The sequence below is a fragment of the Dipteris shenzhenensis genome, chromosome 26 (assembly GCF_047967505.1).
Source record: "Dipteris shenzhenensis isolate YYH24624 ecotype China chromosome 26, Dip_SZ_1.0, whole genome shotgun sequence".
NCBI lineage: Eukaryota > Viridiplantae > Streptophyta > Polypodiopsida > Gleicheniales > Dipteridaceae > Dipteris > Dipteris shenzhenensis.
This window is the reverse complement of record NC_141621.1, coordinates 35,422,235-35,449,295: the sequence shown is the minus strand read 5'-3', so window position 1 is coordinate 35,449,295 and position 27,061 is coordinate 35,422,235. Positions and strand designations below refer to the sequence as shown.

General features: G+C 41.4%; 1 protein-coding gene across 1 annotated transcript in view; it reads right to left on the bottom strand.

The window, feature by feature from the left end:
* The window catches only part of LOC147885000 (glutamate receptor 3.3-like), a 39,921-nt gene that overhangs the window by 6,021 nt on the left and 6,839 nt on the right, over positions 1–27,061 (bottom strand). The window contains exons 3-5 of the mRNA XM_087397909.1: positions 20,904–21,184; positions 1,899–1,930; positions 1,390–1,793 (exon numbers count right to left, since the gene is read on the bottom strand). Of these exons, the coding sequence (XP_087254035.1) occupies positions 1,390–1,793; positions 1,899–1,930; positions 20,904–21,184 (717 nt within the window). The remainder of the gene's footprint in view (positions 1–1,389; positions 1,794–1,898; positions 1,931–20,903; positions 21,185–27,061) is intronic.

Here is a 27,061-nt window from a genome sequence, read left to right as displayed (position 1 = left end):
AGATAAAGTAATATTAGTGTATTTCACAATTGCATACACCATTGGCACACCTTTTTAGGATCTACATCTAGAACTAGATAAGTGCACTTTTTCTATCACATAGGGACTACTGTCCTAGGGACTACTTTCCAATTATCACTTAAATTTTAAAAATTGCAAAGTGTTCCAATTGACTAGACTTGAAATCAAACCTTTTCTTATACTCAAATACTAACAGTAGTCAAAAGAGACTGCTATCAAGTATGTTGTATTATGCTCCTGAGTCAACACAGATCTTGGCGGATGAATGAGGCAAGATTGCCTTGGGGCACTGCATAATCTAGTCCTAAATTCCTGTCAACCAATGCATTTATCAGGAGACTTCTTCTTTTAAAAGGAATGCTGGTGGCTTCGTAAATATGGTTAAAGAGCCACCCATAAAACACTTTTTTCTGAATATCCAACAACAAGGGGATAAGCACAACATGAGGCTGAAAAATTGGTAAGGCAAGGAAGTATAGGAAAGGTGAGGGATTTAAATACAAGTGTATTTAAAGAAGGGGGCATTGAAAGCTAAAGAAATAAAGTATATGTCATTACAGAGGTGCACAAATAGGTAATTTTAGAGGAGAAAGGGAAGGGGGGACTAAAAGGACAAAGAGGTAAGAAATGAAAAGGCACAAGTTGAATATGCACAGGTGAAAAAGGGGTTTTGATGGAGTTAAAACAGGAACAAATGGGTCATGGTATCAATAACAGGGTTGTAGATGGGTTGCAGAGTGCATTGCAAACCAGTGAGCTGAAAACATGGTAGAGACCAGGGGTGCAAATGTGGTGTACAAAAGATGCAATGGGAACGCAAATGGGGGTGTAAGTGGGAAGATTCAGGCAATGGACCCCGGTTAAGGAGAGAAAATGAAAGATGGATAGAGGGACTTTGATACTAAGGAGTGAAGCAAGGGAAGGGAAAACAAAGTAGTAAGGAAAGGCTGCGGGATGATCATGCTGAAGGGAAAAGAAGTCAAGACGAGGCATGCAGAGTCATAACAGCATCATTTATGGGCTTTTTGCGTCTTACCTAGGAAGAAACTCTGGTTTTTATTCACAGAATTTGTCTTTTGTTTCCATAACGCAAGTACATATTGTGATCGAAAACTTTATGTATAGCAAGTATATCTTCTTTGTCCTTAATAATTCCTTCTCTCTTGGAAAAAGGGGAAGCATCAGGAAAAGTAAACCCTTAATGCATATAACAATCTATGCTTGAAAGTCTGAAAGAACAGCAATATCACAGTTTCGGATGGACAGACTAAAGTCATCAAAATCAAAGCTGAAGAGGAGCAATGACAACATTGCTGCAATAGCACCAAAACCATAATGTGAAAGGAAGACGCCAAGAAGAATACTTACAAATCCCCATCCTCCTTTTGTAAATTCCTGACCAGCTATTGTGAAACCACATTGAGTGCCCAAAAAGACTTGTATATAAGGAAGCTCATCCACAATGGCAGAAACTCCTCCTCTGTCTGGACCCAAATTTAATGCTTCTGCATAAGCGGCCATTGTAGTAAGAGGTTTGAGCCTTTCTTTTGCTATGTTAAGGCCTATTAAATAATCTTTCACGTAAGATCCAGTTTGGTAACCAATGGGTACATTGCTTGCTTGCAAACTATTAATGCCTTGAATGGTGGGAGAGAGCTGTTGTACTGTCAGAATCGAGGTCAAATTGGCTGTGTAACTCGAAGTGATGATGAGGACCACAAACAGCCAAATAACAACAACAAATCTTCCAAGTGTGCTTTTTGTTTTCTCCCCTGCAGAGACTTATCTGTGGTTAGAGAAGCAACAACAAATCCTAAGATCTTAAAAGAGTTGTGTTGACATACTGTGGTTCTGATTTGAGTAGGAAGTGTACTTACTTTGAGCAAAAAAGAGAGTTGAAAATGTAAACCTGCACACAAAAAAATTATATTTAGCTGGCTGTTATACAGTTCTCCCATTCACTAAAATGACCCATTATCTTTTTCCTCTTAGGTGCTCATTGGCACTTTAAGTCTCCGTGGAAGAGGCATGTTCTAAGTGCCTCATTAAGAGCATACCAACCACAAGTATAATCTGACAAGCAGAAAAGGCAAAAAATCTGGAATTTTTGATAGATTCTTATTTCTGCACATCTGCGTCCATTCTTAGCATTTCTACTAATAAATGTGTACAAATGTAGAAGCACCTCCTTGGCTACCACCTACGATGGAAAGCAGGAATCAACAGAAAAAATTGCCTCTGGGCATATGAAAAAGGCCTTATAGCCCCGATTAAAAAACAAAGTGGAAGAAATGAACTCCCCCATGAAGCCCTGGAATCCCAAATCAGCATCGACTAGGAGGATTACTTTCATATGGAATGGAGATACGGCCCTTTCTTCTCTGAGTCCCACTTTGTCTTGGTTTGGCATCTTCAGTCACATCATGGCATTTTCATGTTTTGCCTGGTGCATTGATTCCAAGAGTTTTTTCATGTTTTGCATGATGTATCAGTACCTGGAGTCTTGCAGTCTTGGTTGGTTAATATATGCATGATAGAAGTTTTTTCATTGAAGAAAAAAGGCCTTATAGGTACAAGAATCATAGATACATTCTCAATTTCTAATATCAGTTAGAAGGTGTATGCCTTCAATAGTGAAGTCTTCCTTGGGATGCTGGAGTGGAAAACAACTCCAATCTTAACAATCTCACAAGAGCATATTACAGCAGTGCGTCCAAGATGAGCATATAATCACTAAGAAGGAGTAGGAAAAAGTAATGAAAGGATCTCCTTATATGTTATCCCTATGACTAGGTCCTTGGTGCGATTTTTTCTTTGTATGCCAGTCTTGCATACACAATGATGATTGTGATTTTGTATTTTCCTGAAGTGACAGAAAATATGCTATATGGTTATGTTTTCTTCTCTTGGATTGAAATGTAGCTAACGATGGAGACTATGATTTTGTGTGAGCCTCATTCAATTATTGCATGTTGGAGTGTGCATCCAGATCCTCTAATGACACATTGCCATTATTATGGACTTCAGTGATTCCAAAACATGCAATCCACCCATCTATATGTCTGGTCTCCACTCATACAACACAATGCCCTCTCTTTTAGAGTGTAATCGTTACACAATTCTATTCCTGTGTACATGGGCATGTCGGTTGCTTTTCATTTCAATCTTGAAACAAACCGAAGGGTCAAACAAGAGGCCTTCCAGCTCTGCATCACCTCGTCGAATATTGTTTGCTTCCAGGACCTGGATTGGGCTACTTGAGTTGCCATTTGCCACCTTAGCTCTCATCCTTCTTCCTGTAGATAGAAAATCTGCTCTTGGGGGCCAACTATGGGCCGGTTCAGGCCCCCTCATTGTATGTCCTTGCATAGGGGAGAGGGTGTTGAGGCTGCAACTATAGAGTACAAGATTTTGCTGGCTGGAGTCGAGGTTGCAGGTATTATTACCATCGGTAATAGCAATAATCCCGCGAGTATGTTTCATTTTATCCATGGTATTTAGTGTATTACCGCCAGTATTTTTAATATTACTGGATGTAATATGCAAATTACCGTTGATAATACTATCGCTCGAAGATATATGTTCACCTTTGGGGTCATTTTCACCCAAAGTGGATTGACAACAGGTAAAAAATTCCTCCTCTCTCCAAGTCTTGGTCGAGAGGCTTGGTCCGAAAGTCTCAACAAAACAGGTGGCTAGTTGGAACCACGACATAGAACCAGGTTCCCTTAAATCTCCACATAAAGGAGGGATTATTTTGTCATCTAGTTCGAAATAATGCCTTGGTCGTATTCTAGTCATGAAAATGGGACCCAATGGCCATGTAGAAAGGGATTTTGAGGAGCTCTTCTGCTCCACATTTTCCATATCTAAGTGCACCCCTTAGCTGAGACTAACCCTGGCATTTGGGCTGTGAGTTCAGCCCACTCGAGGACAAGAAGAGGGGACTATGATGGACTAATTGGGGGGGATCTGCGAGGGAGAAGAAGTGGACCGAAAGGGGGCTGGGGAGCTGTGCTAGGGCTGAGCAGGGGACTAGCGAGAGGTTAGTGCAAGGGTAGCGAGGGTTAGCTAAGAATTAGCAAGAGCTGTGGCAGGGTTGTAACTTGTAAGTGGAGCTTAGCGGGAATGCTGAGAGAGAGAGAGAGAGAGAGAGAGAGAGAGAGAGAGAGATTTTGGCATCCATAGAGAGGCTGACAGAGCAAGAGCCGGTCTCCCCTTGCCAAGCTGATAGATGTGATTGTGCTTGGTTGAGCGTTCAGGAGACAAATGCTAGACAAGTAGAGTACTTCTACCATGGTTCATTGGTTCATTGGGAAAAACAGGGGGACAAGTTTTTTTCAGACTATGAATCCATGTTCAGCCAAAGCATTAGCTCAGGGGCCAGCTTCACTCTAATCCCCAAGAGGTGCTAGAGATGTCCACCACCTTCGGCTGCTGGCTCTTTAATCCTTGGGCTAGCTATTGGCAATCCAAGGATGTAACATACTTCCCCTCCTCAAGGTATTTACATCCTTGTAAATGGAGTGGGAAAACCTTTCCATTAGAACTGACGATTTTAATATTCCACAGCTTAATGAATCTTGATATATTCCAAAGTCCTCGAGCTTGTAGAAGCTGTTTGGCAATTCATAAATAACTCCTAATCCTAATCATAAGGAAAGCATAAACCAAAGAGGAAAAACATAACTCGTATCATGGGGATACCATAGGAGACTTTCCAAACTAGTATCATGGGAATACCATAACTAGTTTGAAATCCTAATCAGTAGTATCATGCGAATCCTAATCATAACTAGCATATGGGGATACCATTAGATACTTTCAAAATTTTATGGGTATCTATACACACACCCTTATATCCTATCCGAAGATGTCAATTTCATCTTGCTCTACCTACCTTGAGCCTCTAATAGCCTTTCTTCGCTTTTGCAAGAGTCTATGAACAGCCCATAAGATGCATACTATTTTATGTCTCCTCACAATCTAGGGATAACCAAGATTTGGACTAAATTTCTTATCTAAGCATTTCCATGCTATGGCCTATTGCGTACATGCTTAGTATAATCATGGGCTTCACTATTGAGATGTACCCCTCCCAATCTAGTGATTGTTTGCACCCTATGATCTATCCTTTGTAGCTGCCCACTAATTTAAGGATGATCAACCAAGCTCCGAGCCAATTTCCCTCCTGTGAAACTTCAATCAATTTCAAGCTTTGGTCACCAACTATGTCACTAGTCAATATATAATACCCAATTCTAGTAGTTAACTAGTAGGTTTATGATGTATATCAATTTGATAAGTCCATTAACTCTTAAATTGTCTCTTATCCTCATTTCCTCATTTCACCTTGTATAGGATAATCCTAGACAATTCTCTTGAAGATATTGCTTCCCTTCCCCACGGAAGTCATTAGAGGATTTAACAAATCAGTTGGTCTAAAGTATTCCACCCAAAAAACTATTGACTTAAACATCACTTCACCAAATCATACTCGACAAACCTTCCTTCTTCATATTTAATCAACTTGTAGTTTGTAGACACGAAGATTATAGATTAATGAAACATCAATGGTTATCAGATTGAACGTCGTCTTATCAAGCTCCCAACATAAATATCTTGCCAATCTTATCAAGCTCCCAACCTCGATGTCTCGCCACAAACGACCTAGTATACTTTCATATGACTAAATCACCTTGATCTTGCATGGCCTAATCTGAGAATGATAACAAAATCATTGGCTAAAACTTTACTATTTCACCAATACCTAGATGAATCCAGGAACATTCCCAAACTCATCCTCTAAAAACACAACATAGTGCAGTTTCAATCTTAGGAGAGTCACTCATAAGATTGAAAACCATAAACTCCATCACGCATAGCAGGAACTAGCTACTATGACATCCCCACTGATGTCATCAGTGCCCAACAGTGGGTGTAGACCATAGTATAAAAGTATGCTCTCACACATACAAATCCACACACCCACACATCCTTGAGCATCCATTTATACAAAGTCTTCGTACTGAGTTTCTGTCGGCACTCCGGAGGTGCAGGGCAAACTCAGCCATGACGAAGGCTAGCACTAAAGGAGAAGGCTAATAAAAAAGTAGTCTAAATCTCTTCATTCAAGATACAACTGCTTGTGAAGTCTAAACGATTTCATTTTAGTCTCTCCCAAATATATTTAGTCTTTATGCATTTTCCATTTTGCTTTGACTTTCTATCATCATGAGATCGCAAAGTCAAATCTACTTTATCCCATTTCATCTATTGACCTTTCATCTCTTCTTTATGAAAAATCTTCTTTAGGATATCAATTTCTTGGATCACAAAAAATAATCGAGTCCATGTTATTTTATTCCTAACATTTATCTATTTCATCGACGTCTAGTTAGGTATCTACTATAGCCTCCATATCCTTTGCTATAGTCACCACTTGTCCACAAGGGAAGAATTATGATCTATATTCCTATCCTAAAGAGAAATACCGAAACCCAACAAGGCATTCCAATCCAATTCCACCAATTTTTTGCAATGAATAAAAGACACCTAAGGGAGGGATGTACTAGGACTTATATATATCAATCTCAATTTTCTTGCTAGCTTTGTAGCAGCTAGAAATTTTTGTTCATTCTACTCCGGTTCTCGTGGTGGCAAATTCTTTGTATGATACCACTGATACCACTTCCTTGCCAGTTAACTCCCCGTTCAATTTTTACCAAACCAAAGGCTAGGAATTGAACTACATAAACCACCATCTAAGACTCAACCATGGAACTCTTCCGGCTCAAACCCTATCACATGAAGTCACAAATAAGGTCTATGGACTGATCCTAGCCCTAGCTCAGAAGACATCTATGTCACATACCACAGACATCCCCTCCATAAGGGAGGCATCAGACTAGCTTGCCAGCCTACCATGCCTCCAAGATCAAGAATACATGTACTAATCAATGAATGTCCATGGCCCAAGCCCTCATGCCAATATAAATCCTAGGTCATGGCTCAATATATCATGAGTGATTTTTGTCCCTTAGACCTCTAATCTAGATGACCCTTCTCAACCTTACCCTTAGGGCCTTCCATAGGTTAAAATTTTTACATTAGAGCATAGAGTCTCTTGATAAAAGGTGCTCACAAAACCCAGGATCATCACTATTTGGCTATGTGCAAACCTAAGTGCCCACCCACAAGTATGCATTAAGTGGAAAAAACTATTTACAATTTTTGGCATATCATGTAGCTCAACTCACTGGCTACAAAGCATTCATGCTTGTCAGCTAAAGCAAACAAGAACTAAACTGCATCAAGTATATCTTCTTCTGACACTTCACTGACTGCATTCTTCTTCAATACCAAAGGTCCACATGTTAAAACTTGCATAATACTTGCAATATATTTCTTCAGTCGTAAAGCATTCACTCTGTTCTAATGCAATCTCCATCCAGATCACATAACTGGTAAGATCCATTATCATACTTCTTCACCACACAGTAGGGGCCTTTCCATTTGGTAACAAACTTTGTTTAGATGTGCTGTCCACGTTACTATCACACCTCAAAACAAGATCTCCTCCATTAATCTTTTTGTCCTTATATATTAGATTAGCCCTCCATTGATTCCTTTCTTGTGTCTGAGCATAGTGCTCAACAGCCCTTGCTCTATCCAATTGTGCTTCTTGCATCTCAAGTAGCCTTCTTTTATAGTCATCTTTTGAATTTTCTTCAAGCTTCATCGACATTTTCAATGCTAGAATTTCAATCTCTAGTGGCAACATGGCTTCTTTTCCATACACAAGATGAAACAGAGAAAATTGTGTACCTTCTTTCACTGCTATCTTGTATGCCCACAAAGCCTCTGAAACAACTTGATCCTAGCTCTTACCATGCATCTTCATTATTTTGCTCATCATGTTGATTAGCTGACCATTGAAGTACTCATCCTTGCTATTACACTGTGGATAGTGTGGTGTTGAATATCTATGCTTAATCTTCAATTTGTCACACAACAAATCAACTAACTCACTTTTGAGCACTGGTCCTTTATCTCTTACTAACTCCAAGGGTACTCCAAATCTACAGCAGATATCTTCATGTACAAACTTGCAAACTTCTTTAACATTCACCGCATGGACTGCTCGTGCCTCTGGCCCATCTTAAAAGATAATCTATTGCTATGATGAGTAACATTTCCCCCTTGCTTTCATAGGTAGTGGACCAATTGCATTTATTCCCCATTTCTCAAAAAAATTATGAGCAATGATTACATTTCTCAACTCAAGAAGCAACACCCTTCTTCCCATTTGTTGACATTGTAGACATGATCTAGACCAATTTTGGATATCTCTCTGGAGTGAAGGCAATGTTAGGAAATGAAGTCAATTTGAGTGACTTTTAGTGTGTTCTAGAGTAGTACTATACTACTTTATATCCTAAAGTGCCATGTGTTACTATGGAACTTATCCCATATCCATTTGACACTTCATGCCTTTCTTGATCATGTAAGTACTTTGCTTAGTTGTATATTTCTTTCTCGCATTATTTCATTTCCATTATGCTTTCCTAGTCTTGCTTTTCCTTTCCATTCCATTCCATGTCTTGCATCTTCATATGGTATCAGAGCTAGACTATCTTCCAAGAGGTTGAGGTAAGAGATTGAGGACACTGAAGTCTCTCTCCCTCATTCCCCTTGGAGGAATGGCTTCTCCAATTCCATCTAGAGCTCTCTTCTCCCCATGACCCGCCACCTCTCTTCTCCTTCCTTTAGCTACATCTTTCTGTGACCTGCGGACGATGTGACGCTTATATCCGGATCTAGAAGAAGAATCAAGGCTTTGTGTCTTCAGCAAGTTGTAGAGGACCTTGAGTACTACAAATTTCATTTTCACATCATTGCAATCTGAGTTTTCTGTGAAAAGTTACAGCCCTTGCAAGAAGTGACGAAATTTATTTCTGCTCGTGAATTTTGTTTTGGAGCTCAATGATTTGACAGCCCACGCATGATGCAGCCAGCTCAACGTGGAGTTATCTATCCTCTTCATCGTTGACCTCTACTCCAGCTCGCCATTTGCTCCTTCTGCCTGACATTCTTTTGGAGCTGCTGCCCGCAAGTTGGTGCCCGTATTCTACCCGCCATTTCTTCCTCTCCTACATCTCCATTGTGCCCGCCATTTTTTTTTTTCCTTTTGCCCACCATTTCTCCCATTTCTCCCTCAGCCCGCCATTTCTCCCATTTCTCCCTGAGCTCGCTTGTGCTCTTCATTCTATCCATCACTCTTCTCTCTCCTAGCTTCCAGCTTTATGGGTTCGCTTTCCACCAACTCTCTCCTTGTGGACAAATTCAAGGGGGACGGATTTTCCACATGGCAAACAAAAGTACAACTCCTTCTTATGAAGGAGAATGTTTGGGATGCCATTGAAGATGATGAAGCACTTGAGGTATCAACGGAACTTCAAACACGAAAGATTTGAAAGCAACACAATTCGAGGGCCATCGCAATCATCAGGTTTTGCCTAGATGATTCATTGATTCATCACATCGACTTCAAGTCCAAGGCAAAGGAGATTTGGGCACGCCTTGAGAATATATTTGGTAACAAGATCACCAACTCCAAGGTATTTCTGAAAATGCAATTTTATAAGCTGAAAATGGAAGAGTCTGATACTTTGAGTGCGCATATAGCAAAAATTCAATCTTTAGTTCAACAACTCTCCAATTTGAAGTGTTGCCCGGATGACGAGGACAAAATGGATGTCTTGATGACAAGTATGGAAGGGATTTCTCGCTTTGATACTGCCCTTGAAGTACTTCACATTGCATCGACTACATTCGAAGATATGGTGTCTTTTGTGCTTGAAAAGGATCACTGCAACAATGAATCTTCATCCTATTCAGTGGATACTATACATGCACTTGCCTCCACCAGAAAATGGAGACCTAGGCCATCGACTCCACCAGCACGAGGAAAGACATTCAAGCCATTTAAGTGCACTTACTGCAATAAGCTCAGTCATACAGAGAACAGGTGTTACCAGAAGCTTGCTCAACAACAATCGAAGGATCATGCCAGTTGGATGGAAGGAGTTGAGCTTACATATCCACCTCTGAGTTGGAGCATTTCCCTGCATCCTGTATGTGTTCTTCTAGCTCTGCCTGGAGTTGTGATACCTGGTCATTGTAATTATGATATTCTTGATCCAATAAAAACTTGGCCTAGACCATAGCACATAGTGATCAGTTAGTAAGAACATAGCATTCATACCAATTAACAAAGATTTGTTCAACATGCATGATCTCATCATTGAATTGAAAAGCATTTATGGATATCCAAATAAACAATAGTGCATAAGCCCTGATGTGTGCCCATGTGGCTTAAGGAATTTTGAGAGCATCTCCCAAAAGAATAGACTTCCAGTTTATAGGTTCACCTATTCTTAATTGCACATATTTCCAGAATTTTCTTGCTCTGGGAAAGCTATGAACAGATGGAAGATGTCTTTATTGATGCCCACACAGTGTTTGCATGTACCATCTCCCTTACCAATGCTGAAACTTTTGCACTTGGTCCAGACAGCCTTGTGTAGAATTAACCATAACAGTGTGGACATTTTCTCAGGGACTCTTCTGTCCTAGATCAGCTCAAATCTGATAACCCATTTTCTTTCATTGCCAGAACTGTTCCATTTAGAGTTTAGTTTAGTAACAATCTCATCTATGCCTTCAGATGGAGTTGGTATAGGTGCGAGGGTTGAGCTGCCTACCCATCCAAATTCTCTAGGGAAATTAAGAATTCTTCCCCCTTTCCATATGATGTCACCCTCCCATAGCTGAATTCTGCCCATTATCAACTCTTGGTCTGAATTGTTGAGTCTCAATTCTCTTAAGCCAAGTCTTCCACCTGAAATTAGTCTTGTCCCATAAATCCCCCCAACAAGATAGCCCTTTCTTCACCAAGTGCCATGCGCTCAAGAAGTCATTGTCACTTAGCTGTTGTTTAGTAAAAAAGATAGAAACCCAGATTGAATCTAAAGCCATAAAGCTTCCTTTTCCAAAGAGAATAATGTGGCTTTTTATTCGTTCAAAGGCCCCCCATAGGGTTTTCCACAGCTGGCTCCCTTTGGTAGTGCATGGTTCTGGGTTCCCTATAGCTGCTACAAGGGGATAATCCTTCCATCTAGAAGCTCTGTGAGGCCTCACATGCTTAAAGTTGCTGAATGAGGAGGAGGTTAGCCCAATCACTTTCAGGAGTAGTGATGGCTTTAATTATCCACGTAGCTACTTATTTATAGATTGCTATCTGTATATTTATAACACCCAAGCCTCCTTCCTTTCTTGGTCTGGTGCAGAAAGCCCACTTGACCTTGGCTATCCTTCTTCTAGTGTCACTCCCACCCCATAAGAAGGATCTGCAGATCCTTATGAGCTTTTCTAAACCTGTTCTGTAAGGACACCAGCATGAGAGATAAAATATAGCAATTGGGTATATGCAGTGGTTTAGTACTACCCTTCTTCCTACCAAGTTTGCCAACAATCCCCCGAGTCTGTCTTTTGTTTAAAAAAACCTTTCTAGGAACCAATCCCATCTGTCTTTCATCTTAACATTGAACCCCATAGGGATACCTAACAGTCTGAATATCTACCCATGAGAAATTCTCTTCCAACCTAGCTAATCCAGAAGGTTGGGTGTCTCCAGATAACAATGCATAACTTGTTTTAATGTGATTTATTTTTGAACCAGATGCATTACAGAATGTATCCATACAATCCATAGCTCTTTGTATCTCTAGATCTGTGTTTCTAATGGTCAGGGTAGTATCATCTGCAAATTGCTGGTTTATAAGCTGCTTTCCTGAGGGGAGCTCTATACCATTGATTTCACCTACAGTCACCTGCTCTTTTATCAGCCATACTAAGGCATCAGTAGCTATAGCAAATAAGAGAGGTGCCAATGGGCATCCTTGTCTTATGGACCTTTTCAACATGAAGCTCTAAGACATCTCTCCATTCACACACCCCTTTGCAGAGGCATTGGAGAGTAGAAGAGCTACATAAGAGGTGAATTTGGTTCCCAGCCCCAAACTGTTAAGTGACACAAGCAGAAAATCCCAATTAAGTCTATCATATGCCTTATCAAAGTCTATTTTAATTAGACAGATCTCTTGATTGCTTTCTTCAGAATGAGTACAACCTTCCCATAAATTGATGATTGCTTCTAGAAGATGCATGTTCTTTATGAAACCTTTCTATTCCTCCAAAATCCACTTGTCCATTTTGCATCTCAATCTCAGAGCAAGTGCTTTGGCATATATCTTGTAAGAACAGTTTAGCATAGTGAGGGGCCTCCAATTTTTTAAAATTGTCATGTCCCCTTCTTTTGGTATAAGCTTAATGACCCCTCCATTTAAGTGCTCTGGAAAAAAGCCCTGTTTAGCACTCTCTCTCCAAACAGCCAGTAAGGAGGGTCCAACAGTGTCCCAAAAGAACTTGTAGAGTTTTGCAAGTAGCCCATCTTCTCCAGGTGTTTTGCCATCAGCCATTGCAAAGGCATCCTCTTCAAGTTCCTGAAGGGAGAGGTCAATTTCCAGATGGTTTCTGTCTAAGTTAGACACAGTGGTTTGTCTAGCGGATTGGCCCCTATCTCTAGGCTCCAGGGACCTTGTTATATGTTATGTCCACTGTACTCAAGGTTTTTGAAGTGGCTGACTATGATGTCCATATTTTTTGCTTCTGATTTAACCACTTCACCATCATCCTTCTGCAACAAAGGAATTTCCTCATGATTTCTCTTTTGTCTAATCCTCATGAAGTTCTCCTTGGTTGGTCTATCTATCTTGCCTACCCACCAATCTCTGAAGTAGATCTTGGCATTTTGTAACTTAATCCTGATTTCTTTTCTTTTGACCAATAATTGGTGTTGAGCATTGAGATCATTCAGCTTGTCCATTCTCCTTGCTCTGATGGTAGCTCTGTTTTTTCTAGCTTCCTTTAAGATTTTTTGGACCCTTTCAACAGCATCCTTCCAACCTTGAGACAATGAATCAGCTGCTGCAAAAGAAAAGTTTCAATTTTCTATAATTTATCTTTGGACCTATTTGCAGCTTGAACAAGGAGGGGTAAGCTTTAAATCATGAGTTTCCTTTCTTTCCACTCCCCAAATCAATACAAGCTAGCACTGGCTTGTGGTCTGATAAGGTGAGACAGGAAAAGGTTGATTGCTTCACTTCTAGTGCTAGGTCAATCAGAGATTGAGCAATATACACTCTATCTAGTCTGGCTTCTCTCCTCACATTACCTACCTATTTGTTGCTCCAAGTGTAAATGCTGGGAGTCCCAATGTCCAAAACTTACAGATTTTCTGTGAGATCTTTCCATATTTGTTGTTCAGGACCCCTGAGTATTGATCCCTTCTGCATCCATCTGTCTTTAGCATTCTCTACCATATTGAAATCCCCCATAATAACACTGTCACTTCCTAAATTTGGCATTGAATCCCATGTGGCTCTTCTTTCCATGGATCCCATTGGGACATAAACTGTTACAGCTATGAAAGAAAAACTTTTCATTTTGCATTCTAAAGCAAGCCATCTGTGATTTGGGTCCTGCATGCATTTGACGACACAATCCTTGTAGTGTGAAAGTATCCCAATTGCAGTGCATCCTCTACCTTCCTCATTATTTGTGAAATACCATATTCTTCTACTGTCAACAATTTTTAATCTGTTTTCTAGGGTGTCATTAGTTACTTTCACCTCTTGTAACACAAGAAAAGTAGGAGACAAAGAGCTGTCTCTCAGCCACTTGGCTAGTTCCTAACTCCTCCAAGGGTCAGGTAATCCATAGACATTAAGTGTAAGAAAAGTAAGTGGTTTATTTACCATTCTTACTCTTCCCCTTTTTAGCCCTGGGGGCTGGGCTTTTGGGTGGGGCACTCTGACCCTTTACTTCGGAGATCCTTCTTTTGTTCAGAGTAGTGGCTTGAGGTTTGGCAAGGGGTCCAGTAGGATTATTCTATTTTTGAGCCAGAGGGAGTTCTTCCTTTGATTCTCCCAATTTTGATTCACTCATATTGGCATCTAATTAATTTACATCCTCCTCAAACTCTCTCGACCAGCCAAGTTTGATTTTAGCTTCTTCCATTTGTGCATCCTGTATCCACTTCTCTGTTTCTTGGTCAATGAGAGCCTCAAAAGTATTGTTAGTTGCCAGAGGAAATATTACTCTCCTTTTCTTGCTGTATAATAGGCTTCTTCCAATCATCTGCCTTCTTGGCTATACTGTTATCTGCCACTGTTTCTGCATTTTTCCCCAGATCATGGTTTTTTGGCCTGCCTTTGACAGTCCACTGTGGCTTGGGAGGGAGATTTGCATGTTGTTGAATTGGCTCCTGAATTGGTTTAGGACCATTTCTCTTTAAAGGGAAACTTTTGACAGTGTGAATTGATAACCCACACAAAAAACATGAATTGGGGAGGTTCTTGTATACCAGGGGCTGCTCCATATAGAAACTTCCCTTTGTTGTTGACTATCACCAGAGTCTCTAGGAGATCCTCAGGAACATCCAACCTAACACACACCTGAGGGTGGCCTCTAGCATTAATGAATTGCTCCTTTTCCACATCCATCACTTGCCCTAAGCTTCTGCAAAGATTAGGAGCTTGGTTCACTAAAGAGAAGGGAAGGTCATGGAGCTCTATCCAAACAGGTACAAAGGTGAATCTGGGCTTATCAAGGTTAAAGTCTTAGGACCAAAACTCTAGATAGAGAGGTTGATGCCTTATGGTCCAGAGAGCATGGTGAAGAGCCTTCCAGGCCATATCCTCAGTTTCAAGAAGAAAAAAGAACCCTTTTCTTAAGAATCTAATACTAGTGACCACAAGCCCTTTTCTTATCCAATTGTTTCTAAGCCATCCCTTTAGAAAAGCAGCTGGAGTTTTAGGACCAGGAAGATACCCTATTAAGACATGGGATTCAAGCCAATCTATGGATTTCTCAAGCCTATCCTCATCAAGAAAAGCAACTAACTTTACCTTTAGGAGATGGCTTCTCCTCAACGTCACGCTGTTGAGTCTCCAATTGATGTTATCGTGGGTCTTCTGGTGCAAAGCTTCCCACCTCTCTTCTGTAGTCTGGTGTCTTGGTTCCTCTACTTGTGTTTGTTGCCTTGGGGACTTTGCTTGCTCCATCCTTGGATTGAGAATTGGGGGTCCTACCTCTTGCGTCTCTATCTACATTGGGCCCATCCGTGAAGTGGGGAGAGGAGCTCTTGATGGGCGCCTATAAATTCTCTTTTTTCTAGCTCGAAAGGAGCCCATCAGCCTCGGCGTCGGCATCAAAACTGCCTACCCTTAGTTCAGTGACTCCTCCTGATCCACCAGCTCGTTCGGTAACTCCTCCTGATTCACCTGTTGATCCCCAGTCATTTTCATTGTGTGCACTTCGTAGTCTGAGGGAGCTGTGAGTTTCTCTTGCTCTTTCATGTTCTCCTTTGTTAGCAGAGCTAGCAAAACGACGCGTGAAAGGAGAGGTGAAGAGCCCACCTCTAAACTCTTGGACCACGCCCGCGTATGAGGGCCTTGGAGCCTGCTTGGAGTTTCCACTACCAACGGTTAGAAAGAGAGAGGGATCGCAGCGACAGTTCTTGACGGTTCATTCTCTGAAGGTGGCGATGAAAATGTCTCTTTCAGTAGAGAAAAGTTCTAGCCTCCTGACGAAGCATCCTGAGCTTGGGATCAGTATCAAAACCTTCGTCAGAGCAATTTATCAGTGGCAAAATACACTGATAAGTTCAGATAAAGTGTAATGAAAGTTTATGAACCTCTACCTCAGTCAATCTAGGTAAAAGATTTTATCTTTGAACTCAATGATTGGATCAAGATGGAAGTTCGGGATAAGTATGGGAACACGCTAGATGAAGCAATTGCCATAGCCCTGAACTATGAAGATGCCAAAGGGAATAGACCAAGTGGGTTTGTGCAGGTTGGGACTCGATATGAGTACCCGAAGGAAACTGGGTTTAAGAAGAAGTGGATTAGCAAAGGGAGTGCCTCACAGCCTAGTGGTCAAGCCAAGCAGGCGAAGCCAATTGAGACTCCTAAACCAAGTACCACCATTGGAATGAAAAGAAAAGTAACACCAATGGCAGCCCGGGCTTGATCGAAGTCTTCTTTGAACCCAGAGCAGAAAGAAAAAGCGAGGAGAGAAGGCTTGTGTTTTGGATGCCTTCAGCCTCATCAGTGGAAAGATTGTCCATGAAACAAAGATCGTCGGATGGCTGAGATAGTGATCTCCGAATGCGACGTAGAAATGGAGGGAAGTCCCAAAGCAGAACAGATACAGATTCAGCTAGCGGGATCTTCTCAAAGGTCAGTACCTGTTTTGTTATGTGTGTCTATTGCTAAGCTAGTAACTAGTGCACCTGATAATGTCCTGTCAAAGTCCGCAGCAACGGGATATACAGCCTTTAATGATACGGAGTTAATTAAGATGAAGGGGCAAGTAGCTAATCATGACGTCATTGTGTTGTTTGACTCTGCGTCAGCGCACAATGTAATTAACTCCAAGCTTGTAAAGAGGCTGAAATTAAAGACTAGCCCATCTAACTATGCATATACAATCAGAATGGTAGACGAAAATTCAACTAAAGTATGGGACCAAACGGTTATCCAGTTGGAACTTCAAATTCAGAACTATGCTGAGAAGCCTGATTTTGAAATGACAAAGCTTGCTCACATAGACATAGCCCTGGGTAAGGCTTGGCATTCTAGGAAGAATCCAGCCATAGATTGGAAAAAGCACATTTATCAATTCAAGATGAATGATGTGCTGTTTGTCGTATGAGGTGAAAAAGATATACCTCAAGGACCGTTGGTTTCCGTAATGGAAGTTCGAAAAGCTCAAGAAGAGTTTTTGTTTCTTTGTACAGCATCGGTAGAGCCGATTGATGGTCCTTCGGCTAGCACTGGCATTACCCAAAATGGAGAGATGGCCAAGTTGGCTGATCAAATAGCAGAGGAGTTCTCTTATTGTTTTAGGGATGAGTTACCTTATGGGTTACCTCTAGAGCGGAATGTTCAGAATAAGATTGAACTAATCCCGAGGACAGAACCTGTAAATAGATCTCCCTATAGGTTAAGTTTTATCGAAGAAGCGGAGCTACGAAGATAATTGGAAGAGTACCTCAAGCTGGGACAGATTCAATCCAGTTTCTCACCTTTTGCTTCGCCTATGATATTTAAAAAAAAGAAAGATGATACTTTTCACCGCTGTATAGATTATAGAGCATTGAATAATATCACTATTAAGCATAGGTATCCGATGGCTCGGATCGATGATTTTTTAGATGCGTTACATGGGGCCGTAATTTTTAGTAAGATAGATCTTAAATGTGGCTACCATTAGATCCGTATTACAGCTGAGGATGTGCATAAAACTGCTTTTAGAAGCAGGTTTGGACATTATGAGTTTTTGGTAATGCCGTTTGGACTAACCAATGCTCCAGCTACATTGGTCATGCTTATAAACGATTTATAACGTCCGTATATCGGGAAGTTTATAGTACATTTTATTGACGATATTCTTGTGTTCAGCAAAAGTATTGCTGAGCATCTCAAACACTTAAGAATAGTGTTCAATACTTTGAGGAAAGCCAGCCTTTATGTAAATAAAAAGAAAACTGTACTGTATATGGTAAGACTTGAATATTTAGGATTCATTATTACTCCTGAGAGAGTAGAAATGGATCCAAAGAAAGTGGTTGCAATAGTGACTTGGCCTATCCCTTAGAGTTTGACCGCTTTGTGATCATTCTTGGGATTTGTCCAATTTTATCGAAGGCATATCAAAGGATATTCCGAAATAGTATCGCCATTGACTGATCTGACCTCAAATAAAGTACCTTTTATATGGGGATAGAATCAACAGGAGAGTTTTAACACCATAAAACAAGCTGTGGTCTCAGGACCGGTGTTAAAAATAGTTGATCCCCAGAAACCGTTTTTCCTTGAAACCGATGTGAGTGGCATTGCGGTAGGAGCAGTTCTCCTCCAAGAGGGAAGGCCAATAGCCTTTGAAAGCAAGAAGCTTTCTCCCTCTCAACGAAATTGGCCAACTCATGAATTAGAGTTGTATGTTGTTGTCCATGCTCTGAAAACATGGAGACATTATTTGTATGGGTCAGAGTTTTATGTTAATGTTGATCATGATACTCTGAAACATTTTTGTAAATAACTTGACTTGAGAGGCTACCAAGCTAGGTGAGTAGAACTCATGCAGGAGTTTAACTTGACGATTCGGTACCGAAGAGGGAAGGATAATAAAGTTACTGATGCATTGTCATGCATTATGCAGAATATGAGTTTCACGGTATTAGAGAGTGCTCTAACGACCGAGTTTAGAGAAACTCAAAAGGTGGACGAGTTCGTCCAGAGCCTTTGGCCGAAGACTCATGTATTCAAACCTGGGAAAAAGGGTAACCTGGCATCCAGAAAAGGCCAAACTTATGCAAGATATACCATAAGAGATAGTATGTTGAAAAGAAATGGCAAGGTAGTAGTACCTAATCTGAATGATGTCATGCAGAGAGTCATTCGACAATGCCATGATAGCCCATGTGCGGGACATCTAGGAGTCGAGAAAACATATGATCTCGTAAAGCGAGATTTCTTTTGGCCAAAAATGAAAAAACATATTCATGAATATGTGACACGTTGTTTTTCGTGTCACGTAAGTAAGGCAAAGCGGGTGAAGCCACCCGGACTTTTATAACCTTTGGAAATACCACTAGGTATGTGGGAGAGCATTTCCATGGACTTTATTGTAGGTTTGCCTACGACACAAGGTGGATATGATTCTATCCTTGTGATAGCTGATCGTCTTACCAAGATGGCTCACTTCATTCCAACTAGAGAGTCTGTTAGTGCCCGGCAAGTGGTGAATTTGTTTATTAAACATATATTTCGTTTGCATGGATTACCCAAATCCATAGTGTCAGACAGGGATGTCAAATTTACCAGTCATTTTTGAACTGCAATGTTTGAGACACTAAGGATTGAGTTGGGAATGAGTAGTGGGGATCATCCAGAAACGGATGGTCAGATGGAAAGAATTAACTAAATTTTAGAGGATATGCTTAGAGCATATGTGTCATTGAGACAACATACATGGGACAAGTGGTTTCCACTGTTAGAATTTGCCTACAATGATAAAAAACATTCCTCTACGGGGTTCAGTCCCGTTTGATCTGAACTATGGTTATAGACCAGCAAATCCAACTACAGTTGAAGTACCTCAGAAAGTGCCTAGTGCCACGAACTTTGTGGTTCAAATGCGGGAGATGCTAGCACTTGCGAGAGCTAAGATCCACCAAGCTATGGATAGAGCTAAGGCGTATGCAGATGAAAACAAATCTGTTAGAGAATTTAAGTAAGGAGAAAAAGTTTTTCTTAGAGTTCCTTCACACTCTAAGTCTTTGACTGTAGGAGAGTGTGCTAAGTTATCACCCCGATATTGTGGGCCGTGATTAATTCTAAAAAGAATAGGCAAGGTAGCCTATAAATTAGAATTACCACAGGGTTGTAAGGTGCACCCAGTGTTTCATGTTTCTCATTTAAAGAAATTATTACATACAGGTGACTCACTAATCGAGGGGGTTGTTTTGTTTCAGGAGATGGAGGATAATGCAGGACGCAAACCAACAAGAATCCTGGACCGAGGAACAATGCAAGTACACAATTGGAAGATACCCACAGTGTTGGTTGCATGGCATGGTTTACCTCTATCAGAAGCTACCTGGGAATCCGTATACCAGGTACGGAGAGTGTTCCCAGACTTTATCATCGAGGATGCCGATGCCTGAAGAGGGAAGGAATGTTACGCTCAAGCTCAAGTTGAGGCAACATGACCTCGGAAGGGTCAGTCGACATTTTCCTTTTTAAAGGATCAATGTTTGTATTATATTTATTTGGGCTTCATGTAAATGGTCAAAGGGGTTAATGTCAAGGTCCTTGATGAGGGTGACAAGGCACTGACTAGATGGGTCTAAAGCTATGGATCTTAAATGCATTAAGTGGGAAATGTGCCTAGGGGCAAGTGAATAATTGATATCCCAAGAGAGGGATAGTAAATATGCATTTAAGAGGTACCCTAGAATGTAGACATGTGGCATACTAGATCCATCTAGGGATTTGGGGCTTGGTGGAATTTGCAAGCTAGAGCCTTCACGTTGTTGGCTATTCTGTGGTTTCGCTACCACCGAGGTTGGCTGGGAGGAAATTGTGTGTGCCTGCCCCGTGATAGATTGTGAAATTGATCTGTGAAGTGAGTAAAAGATTGAGAGCGTTATACCTGGTTTTGTGTTTTCCTCACTTTTTGACTTCGTCTATATAGACAGATTCGAACTACCCCTACAACAGGCCAACTTAATGTAATTTGACCACCCTCATAAAATTTATTTCATGCATTATACTCTTGTAAGTCTCACCAAGATGTCTATGAAATTTTCACTTAATCCTTGCAGGGACACTGTTCAGATAAATCAACATTGCAAATAAAAATCTGGTTTTATTTGCCACTTATAGGTATTATTTGCCACTTACAAGACCGAAGAAATGAGGAGCAGGTTATTAAGTCCACTGGCGGTCTCATGAAAGAAAATTTCCTTCTGCTAGTAGCATAAAGGTGCCATTAAACAGATAGATCTTCTGTACACTAAACCATCTTGTATCTCTTTAGATGAGCTAAGGCAGACCCCCATTAAAGGGATGCCAGGTGGCTTCAACTTGAATGAGGTTTACACATTCTCTTTTGGGGGGAGGGGGAGGGGAAGAAATCCCATTGTACTGACATTAAGAGGATATTGTGATCAATAAGAGATGTTATACCAGAGAACAGTTACAACTTGCTTCTTGGGGTTGCCTCGGAAATCACGATTTTTCTTATGTTCGAGCATCCAAACTACAAGTCCAGTGAGAATGAAGAATGCCAGAGTTGTAAGCCACATTGTGGGTGTGAAAGGTCGTAGAAATGCCCATGCATAGCTGGAATGTGAATCTTTCACTGGTACAACAACTACAAGCCCAGACTCTGTGTAAGGCTGGGTGAAGTCTACTTTCTCCAATCGTTTTGTTGTTATTGTGACATCACCAACCACTGCATCAAACACCTGCACAATACATCTATAAATAATTGTATTGAAATAAATGGTTCAATCAATCAATTCTTTGAAATAGTCAAATGATGGAGAAGACAAAAAGAATAACACCAAATCCGCAATGTCCATGATCATTGTACATCAGGCTTTCAATCACTTCATTACGTTTAGCTGTTGAACTCCGAATACATGGCCTAAAAGTATATTGCAATAAGGATATAAAGAAACCATTGTACAAAGTGGGCCAAATTTTAGGGCTATACAAACCTGCCCTTTAGGTTGAACTCCAAATTAGGGAGTTCTATTTTTCAAACACCATTATCGGTTTTCCTCATACTGCCCATGACTAGCATGCAGAAATGTTTATATAGTAGGATATGCTACTATTCAATCCATGTAAAATGGATCCTTTGTAACAGAATGGATTAAAAATCATAAAACCTGGGAGTTTCTTCGGTCTTAAGTGGAGACATTTATATGAAAAGACAACAATGCCAACTTTAATGATATAGAGTAGAAAATCGTTATGTTCACATGTAATTTTTCGTTATCCTTACCTATACCTTCATACGATTATGTTCTGCCACCTTCTTTCTTACATCCTTTAAATGTTTCACCCTTACAGGAATCTCACCTAAGCAACCCTACAATTCTGCCCACTAGGCAATTTCAAATTGACTTGTGAGTCTCTATTTCAGTCCACCCACAAGCTTTAGTGTGAAATGGTTTTGATGATGCATCCATGACTACTACCGTCCCATGTGCTTGTTGTTAAGATCCCAAGCCACATTAATTTCCACCTACATGCATGGCCCCTGAGACCTTATGGCATATGATGCTTCAAGTGCATATGCCCTTTGCCATATAGTTGGATCTTGCAGTTTTTAGGAAGTGATAGGAGAGGATAGCGATAGGACTAGAAATGTGAAAATAGAGTGACAGTTGATCCTCATACCAATCGTTCACAAAAGAGTGATGTGTTGATGGACGTGGATGTTCCTTTGCATTCATTGCTTCTCAAACCTCTCTTCAATTTCCTCAAAGTAAAGCTTCCAATAGCAAAGACTTTGGTTAGGCCAGAAAGAAGTGCCCACGATCCAATCAATGAATTGGCCCTTTAAATTCCTGCACTCCCAAAATCAAGCCAAGATGCAGTGTTGATTGAGAGAGAGGCTCAGCTACAAGCAAATTCCCTACCTTGCATGACTTGCAAGAAAAGGGAGGGGGTCATACACCAATGCAGTCTGATGCAGCTAAGATGACTTGTTCCCTCTCCCTCAATGATGCTCTCCAAGAAGTGGAGACATAATGGAGCTTCTGGCTATGACAAACATTGTGCTTCCCCAGGAGAAAAGAATGAAAAATGTGCTAAATGGTGCTAGCTCCACCAACCAGTTCCTACCAAATGAAGTGCAACACATGACGGTGCAAGAGAAGGAGTCAAAGTCCAGTCCGCGATTGGTGCAGGAGCTGAATCGACATCGGTTATTATTCGATCCAAAAATAGAGCTGGAGAAGCAATGGCTATAGACTGAAGCACTAAATCAAGAGAAGTAAGGGAGTCCACCAACAGGGTTGGATCTCCTACTGAAACTGAAGCGAGTGTTTCATTTATAGCCTTTGTTGATGAAGACCTGTTGGCTGATTCAATTCATTACCTACAGTTGCAATTGCAGGATTCATCCATGGTCCTTGATAGCTTCATCCATGGCCCTCAACCCCTAATAGCTTTGATGAAGAAAACAACGCTTGTATAGAAAATGCTCAATTGTAACCAATGTTGAAAGGGTTGTCATGCTTTTCTCTTCAGAAGGGCTCAACTGGCTGCTAAAGTCCTGAATTAGCAACTTTGGTCCATCGGAGAAAGCCTCTTTATTTGGAATATTAGCCACTTCATGTCAATTTGGAAACTTCAGTCCATTCAAAATCAGCCTCTTTGTTGGTCTCCAAATTCCTCTCTATGCAAATGTTAGTTACATTCTGGCCCCTACTTGTGTCAAGTTTTAGGACTTCCCCACAGCCCAATAAAGGTTCAAAGAGTAACCTAGCTGAACATATGCAAAGATCAAGTGTAATCAAGGTTGGTTGTTTTATCAAAGAGCGACAAATGTGTACAAAAAATTGCCAAACTCCATGCTTCTATATGCTAAGGATGGCCATATAGTTAAGGACCGCTTAGCTAAGAAGCTAGAGCCAGTCCTATGCAAAGAGTGGCTAGGCTACGAAGGACCCAATGAGGTAGGTAAGAGAGAAAGTGCCCACATAACAGGCCCTCCTATTCAGAAACAAATCTGCATTGTTGAGGAGGTAATGTAGAGGACGATCCCTAATTTGCCAACAGTTAGATTGGAAACATGAAGGATCTGGCAGTTGAAGAGGTCAAAGACACTGGAGTCATGACTCGTTACTCCTCCAAATCAGGTTCAGAACAATGGTTCCCCAATTGTGCTAAGGAGTTGTTTCAACAGATCTTACAGGATGCATAGACTCAAATCGGCAGCAAACCTCATCCAATCAAATGCAACAGCCAGGAAGATAAGGAAAAGGAGCCAAATACCCAAAGTGGCACTCAAGTAAAATCTTTGGAAGGCTGGATGAATCCAATGTCTCCAACTAGGAAAGCAATGGACAGTCCTCTAATCAAGAGAACGGTTTCAGAAAAAGGGGGTGAATGAGGAAAGCCCAAGTTAAAATAAAGACATTAAATGAAGTACAGAATATACTTTCATTCATTTGAATGCCCATAATCTCAATGATCCAGACAGAGCCTTTGCATTGACAATTTGGCAAAAACATACAGATCCTTCCTTTGCAAGTCAAGGTACCAAGACCACTTTGAAAAATATATTGGTCAAGTTGGATTACAAGAGAATTTGGTTTTTAATAGATCCTAAGAATATCATAGGAGGATTGAATGAATAAACTTTTTCGTTGAATGGGAGGCAAACTCTAGATTTGAACTCTACAAATTGCTTAGGACCCTCTGCACTAGTTATATAGGTCATTACCTAGTGCAGACTTGATATAACCCGGTATTATCAATCCATGGTGGGTATAGCCCAACAACACCCCCCCCTCCCCCTAATATTGCAAAATGGTCGTAGGACTCTAACTTGATTCTTAGAGAATGCATCAGCGTGCATTATGGAACAAAAAAACCTTCCTCCATAGGTGGAATAGCAATAGAAACGAGCAAAGATCACAGCAGCCCAAAGAAGGAGAGATTATCCAAGTGGTACATGAAGACGATGGAAGATTCAAATGCATGACATTCGCTTTATTATTGTGCTTTGAGTGCGGTTATGTTGGGATCGGTTGATTCGGTGATTCGTTCAATCGATTGTTAATAACTAATGTAATTGGCGGCTTGAGTACAGGTGATGGAACTCATAGCGAGGATTGGAGTTAGTGCGAGGGTACTGATTGAGGTGTCGCACAGCGCATTATATATGGCCATGGGCCAATTTTGGTTTTGTTTTATTATTGCAAGTTTGAGCAATATATTTTGTTGAGGACATAATTCATTTTGGGACCTAAGATGGCTATGTAAAGCAAATCCCTCATTTTTGGATGAGAGGGATAATTTTGGCTCCTTGGTGCTTTTATGGAATATCATAAATACTCTAGATGAGGAAGCATGAGCCACTCATCTAGGTGGGGGAGATTGTACCCAGTCTATTGTCGCTCTCATAGTGTGATTGTGTTCTTCTTCTCCAATTGATTATGTGGTGAATTTGTGTGTTGAAAAGATTACCTTCTGGTTTCACCACTCTCTGCTAGTCGTCTGGATGACTCCAGGGCCAACCTCAGTAGTCTCCATCAAGGTAAGTCCCAGACTCGATGGATGAATGTCATTGTCTAAAAACTGGCATCAACCTGTAGAGGAGTCATGGCGAACTCTACATGTACTATCTCATGTGGACCTAAGGGCTTACTCCGAAAAATCCTGGACCCCATAATCACCTATAGCCACTCAAATTTCCTCCATTCGGTCGTCCGTAGATCACTCCTGTAGAAGGGTGATGCATACATGGTAGTCGGTCGCACTAGTATTGGAGAGCTAGCCCTTTGTCAGTGGGTCCTAAAAGTGTGTTTGAAAGCATTGCCTCTCTAGCCAAGCCAAAGCACTCCGCCCTGGTGTGAGTCATGCCTGGGCTCTACATGGGTCATCGTGAAAATGGGTCCCGCAAAGACTGCTCTCAAATATGTGTAGGACTGCACTGTCTCCACTAGCTCACCATGCTCTTTCTCTACAAAATACCTCTAGGGCCTCCATATGTCTCTGTAGCCCCTCTGCTAAAGATAATATAAGGACTACGTCATCAACATATAGCAATATTTGTATCATGAGGTCGACCATTAGTGATCCCTCATCTCCTAGGCGGTCTATGAAGGATGTGATCTCATCGATGTAAAGTCCGAAGAGGGTCGGTGAGAGTGGACAGCCTTACTTCACCCCGATCTTGCTCTCGTCCCAGTCCGAAAAACCACCTAGGGCACAAAGTCTGCCTCTGATTAACTCATATAGGCTCACCACACCCCACATCCCAAATCAGCGTCTCTGGAATCTGCATCCCCTGTAGTCTCCTGATCATGCGGGATCGCGGGATAGTGTCAAAGGCCTTCCAAAAGTCTACAAAGCATGGGTGTCTAGACCTTGCCTCCTCAATGATAGCCCTCAGAGTGAAGATGTGATCTAGAGTAGAGTGCTGCCTTTGAGATCCTGCATGTCCTAATGCCCGCTCCTCCCAAGCCTCTGTATGACTGCTGAGCTCCCTCTCTAGAAATCTTGGCAGAAATCTTGGCCAGAGTATGGCCAATCGTGAGGATACGGTAGTTCCTAGTCTCCATAGGATCCCCGGCTTTGTGTAGCGGCACAATAGTGGTGGTGCTCCAAGCAAGTGGGAAGCCAACCTGGTTGAACATATGTGCTAGGACCGGAGCTAAGACCTCCTTCCCATGTTCAAAGTGCTCAATCCATAGGCCCTCATGATCATGTGCTTTCCGATTGTGTAGTCGACAAAGCGTAGCATGTATATTCTGTGTGGTAAACAATTGACAAGTGGCATACAGGACATGTCTGATGGTGTCTAGATCTGGGCATCATAGAGGGATGCATATGTGTGCCACACATCTGGGTCAGTGATGGGGATAGGTGGCTTCCCCTTCAATAGGAACCCCCACCCAGTGGTCGGGTCTCCTCAAAAAGATTGACAATCTCATCCATCCTGTGTGAGAAAAGCCCACCTCTTACAGTGTATCAATTGTCGAAAGATCCTTTGCACCTCAGATGATGTTAGATGACCAAGGCCAGCTCTTGTGGGAGGTGGACTCTCGCCTCTCTACACTCGTTATTGAACCAAGGGTTTTGAGGCATCCTCCCATCTCAGATTCGCATAAATCGGGTTGTGGAAAAGGATCTAGTGGCAGCGTCCTGAGACACGGGTGTCCGAGACATGGGCGAGGTCTATATCATCATTGAGTAGGGATGGAAGTGCCTTGGCTAAGTGACTCACGTACACTGGGTCGAGGGCACAGTCAAAGTGGATCTAGACACATGCAACCACGGGGGGGGCTCTCCCTAGGGCTGGCATAGTGGTAGAGACATGGAAGGCCAGGTATGAGTGGTCAGCTCCAAGTGGGGGTGAGGGGGGGGGGGGGTACAACAAAGTCGTGCATTTGCGAGAGCCAAACGGCCTATGAGACTAAAACAGTTGATACATCTGCTAGTGTTGTCTCATCAAAGAGAACAACAAAATAAATGAGCTAAAGGCTCAGAGCTACTAAAGGTACTTACAGTCAGAGGGACTACAAGTGACCCAAAACTAATGAAATACCAAGCAAGTATTTACTAAAAGTACCAATTGATCAGCATGGGCAGAAAGCTAA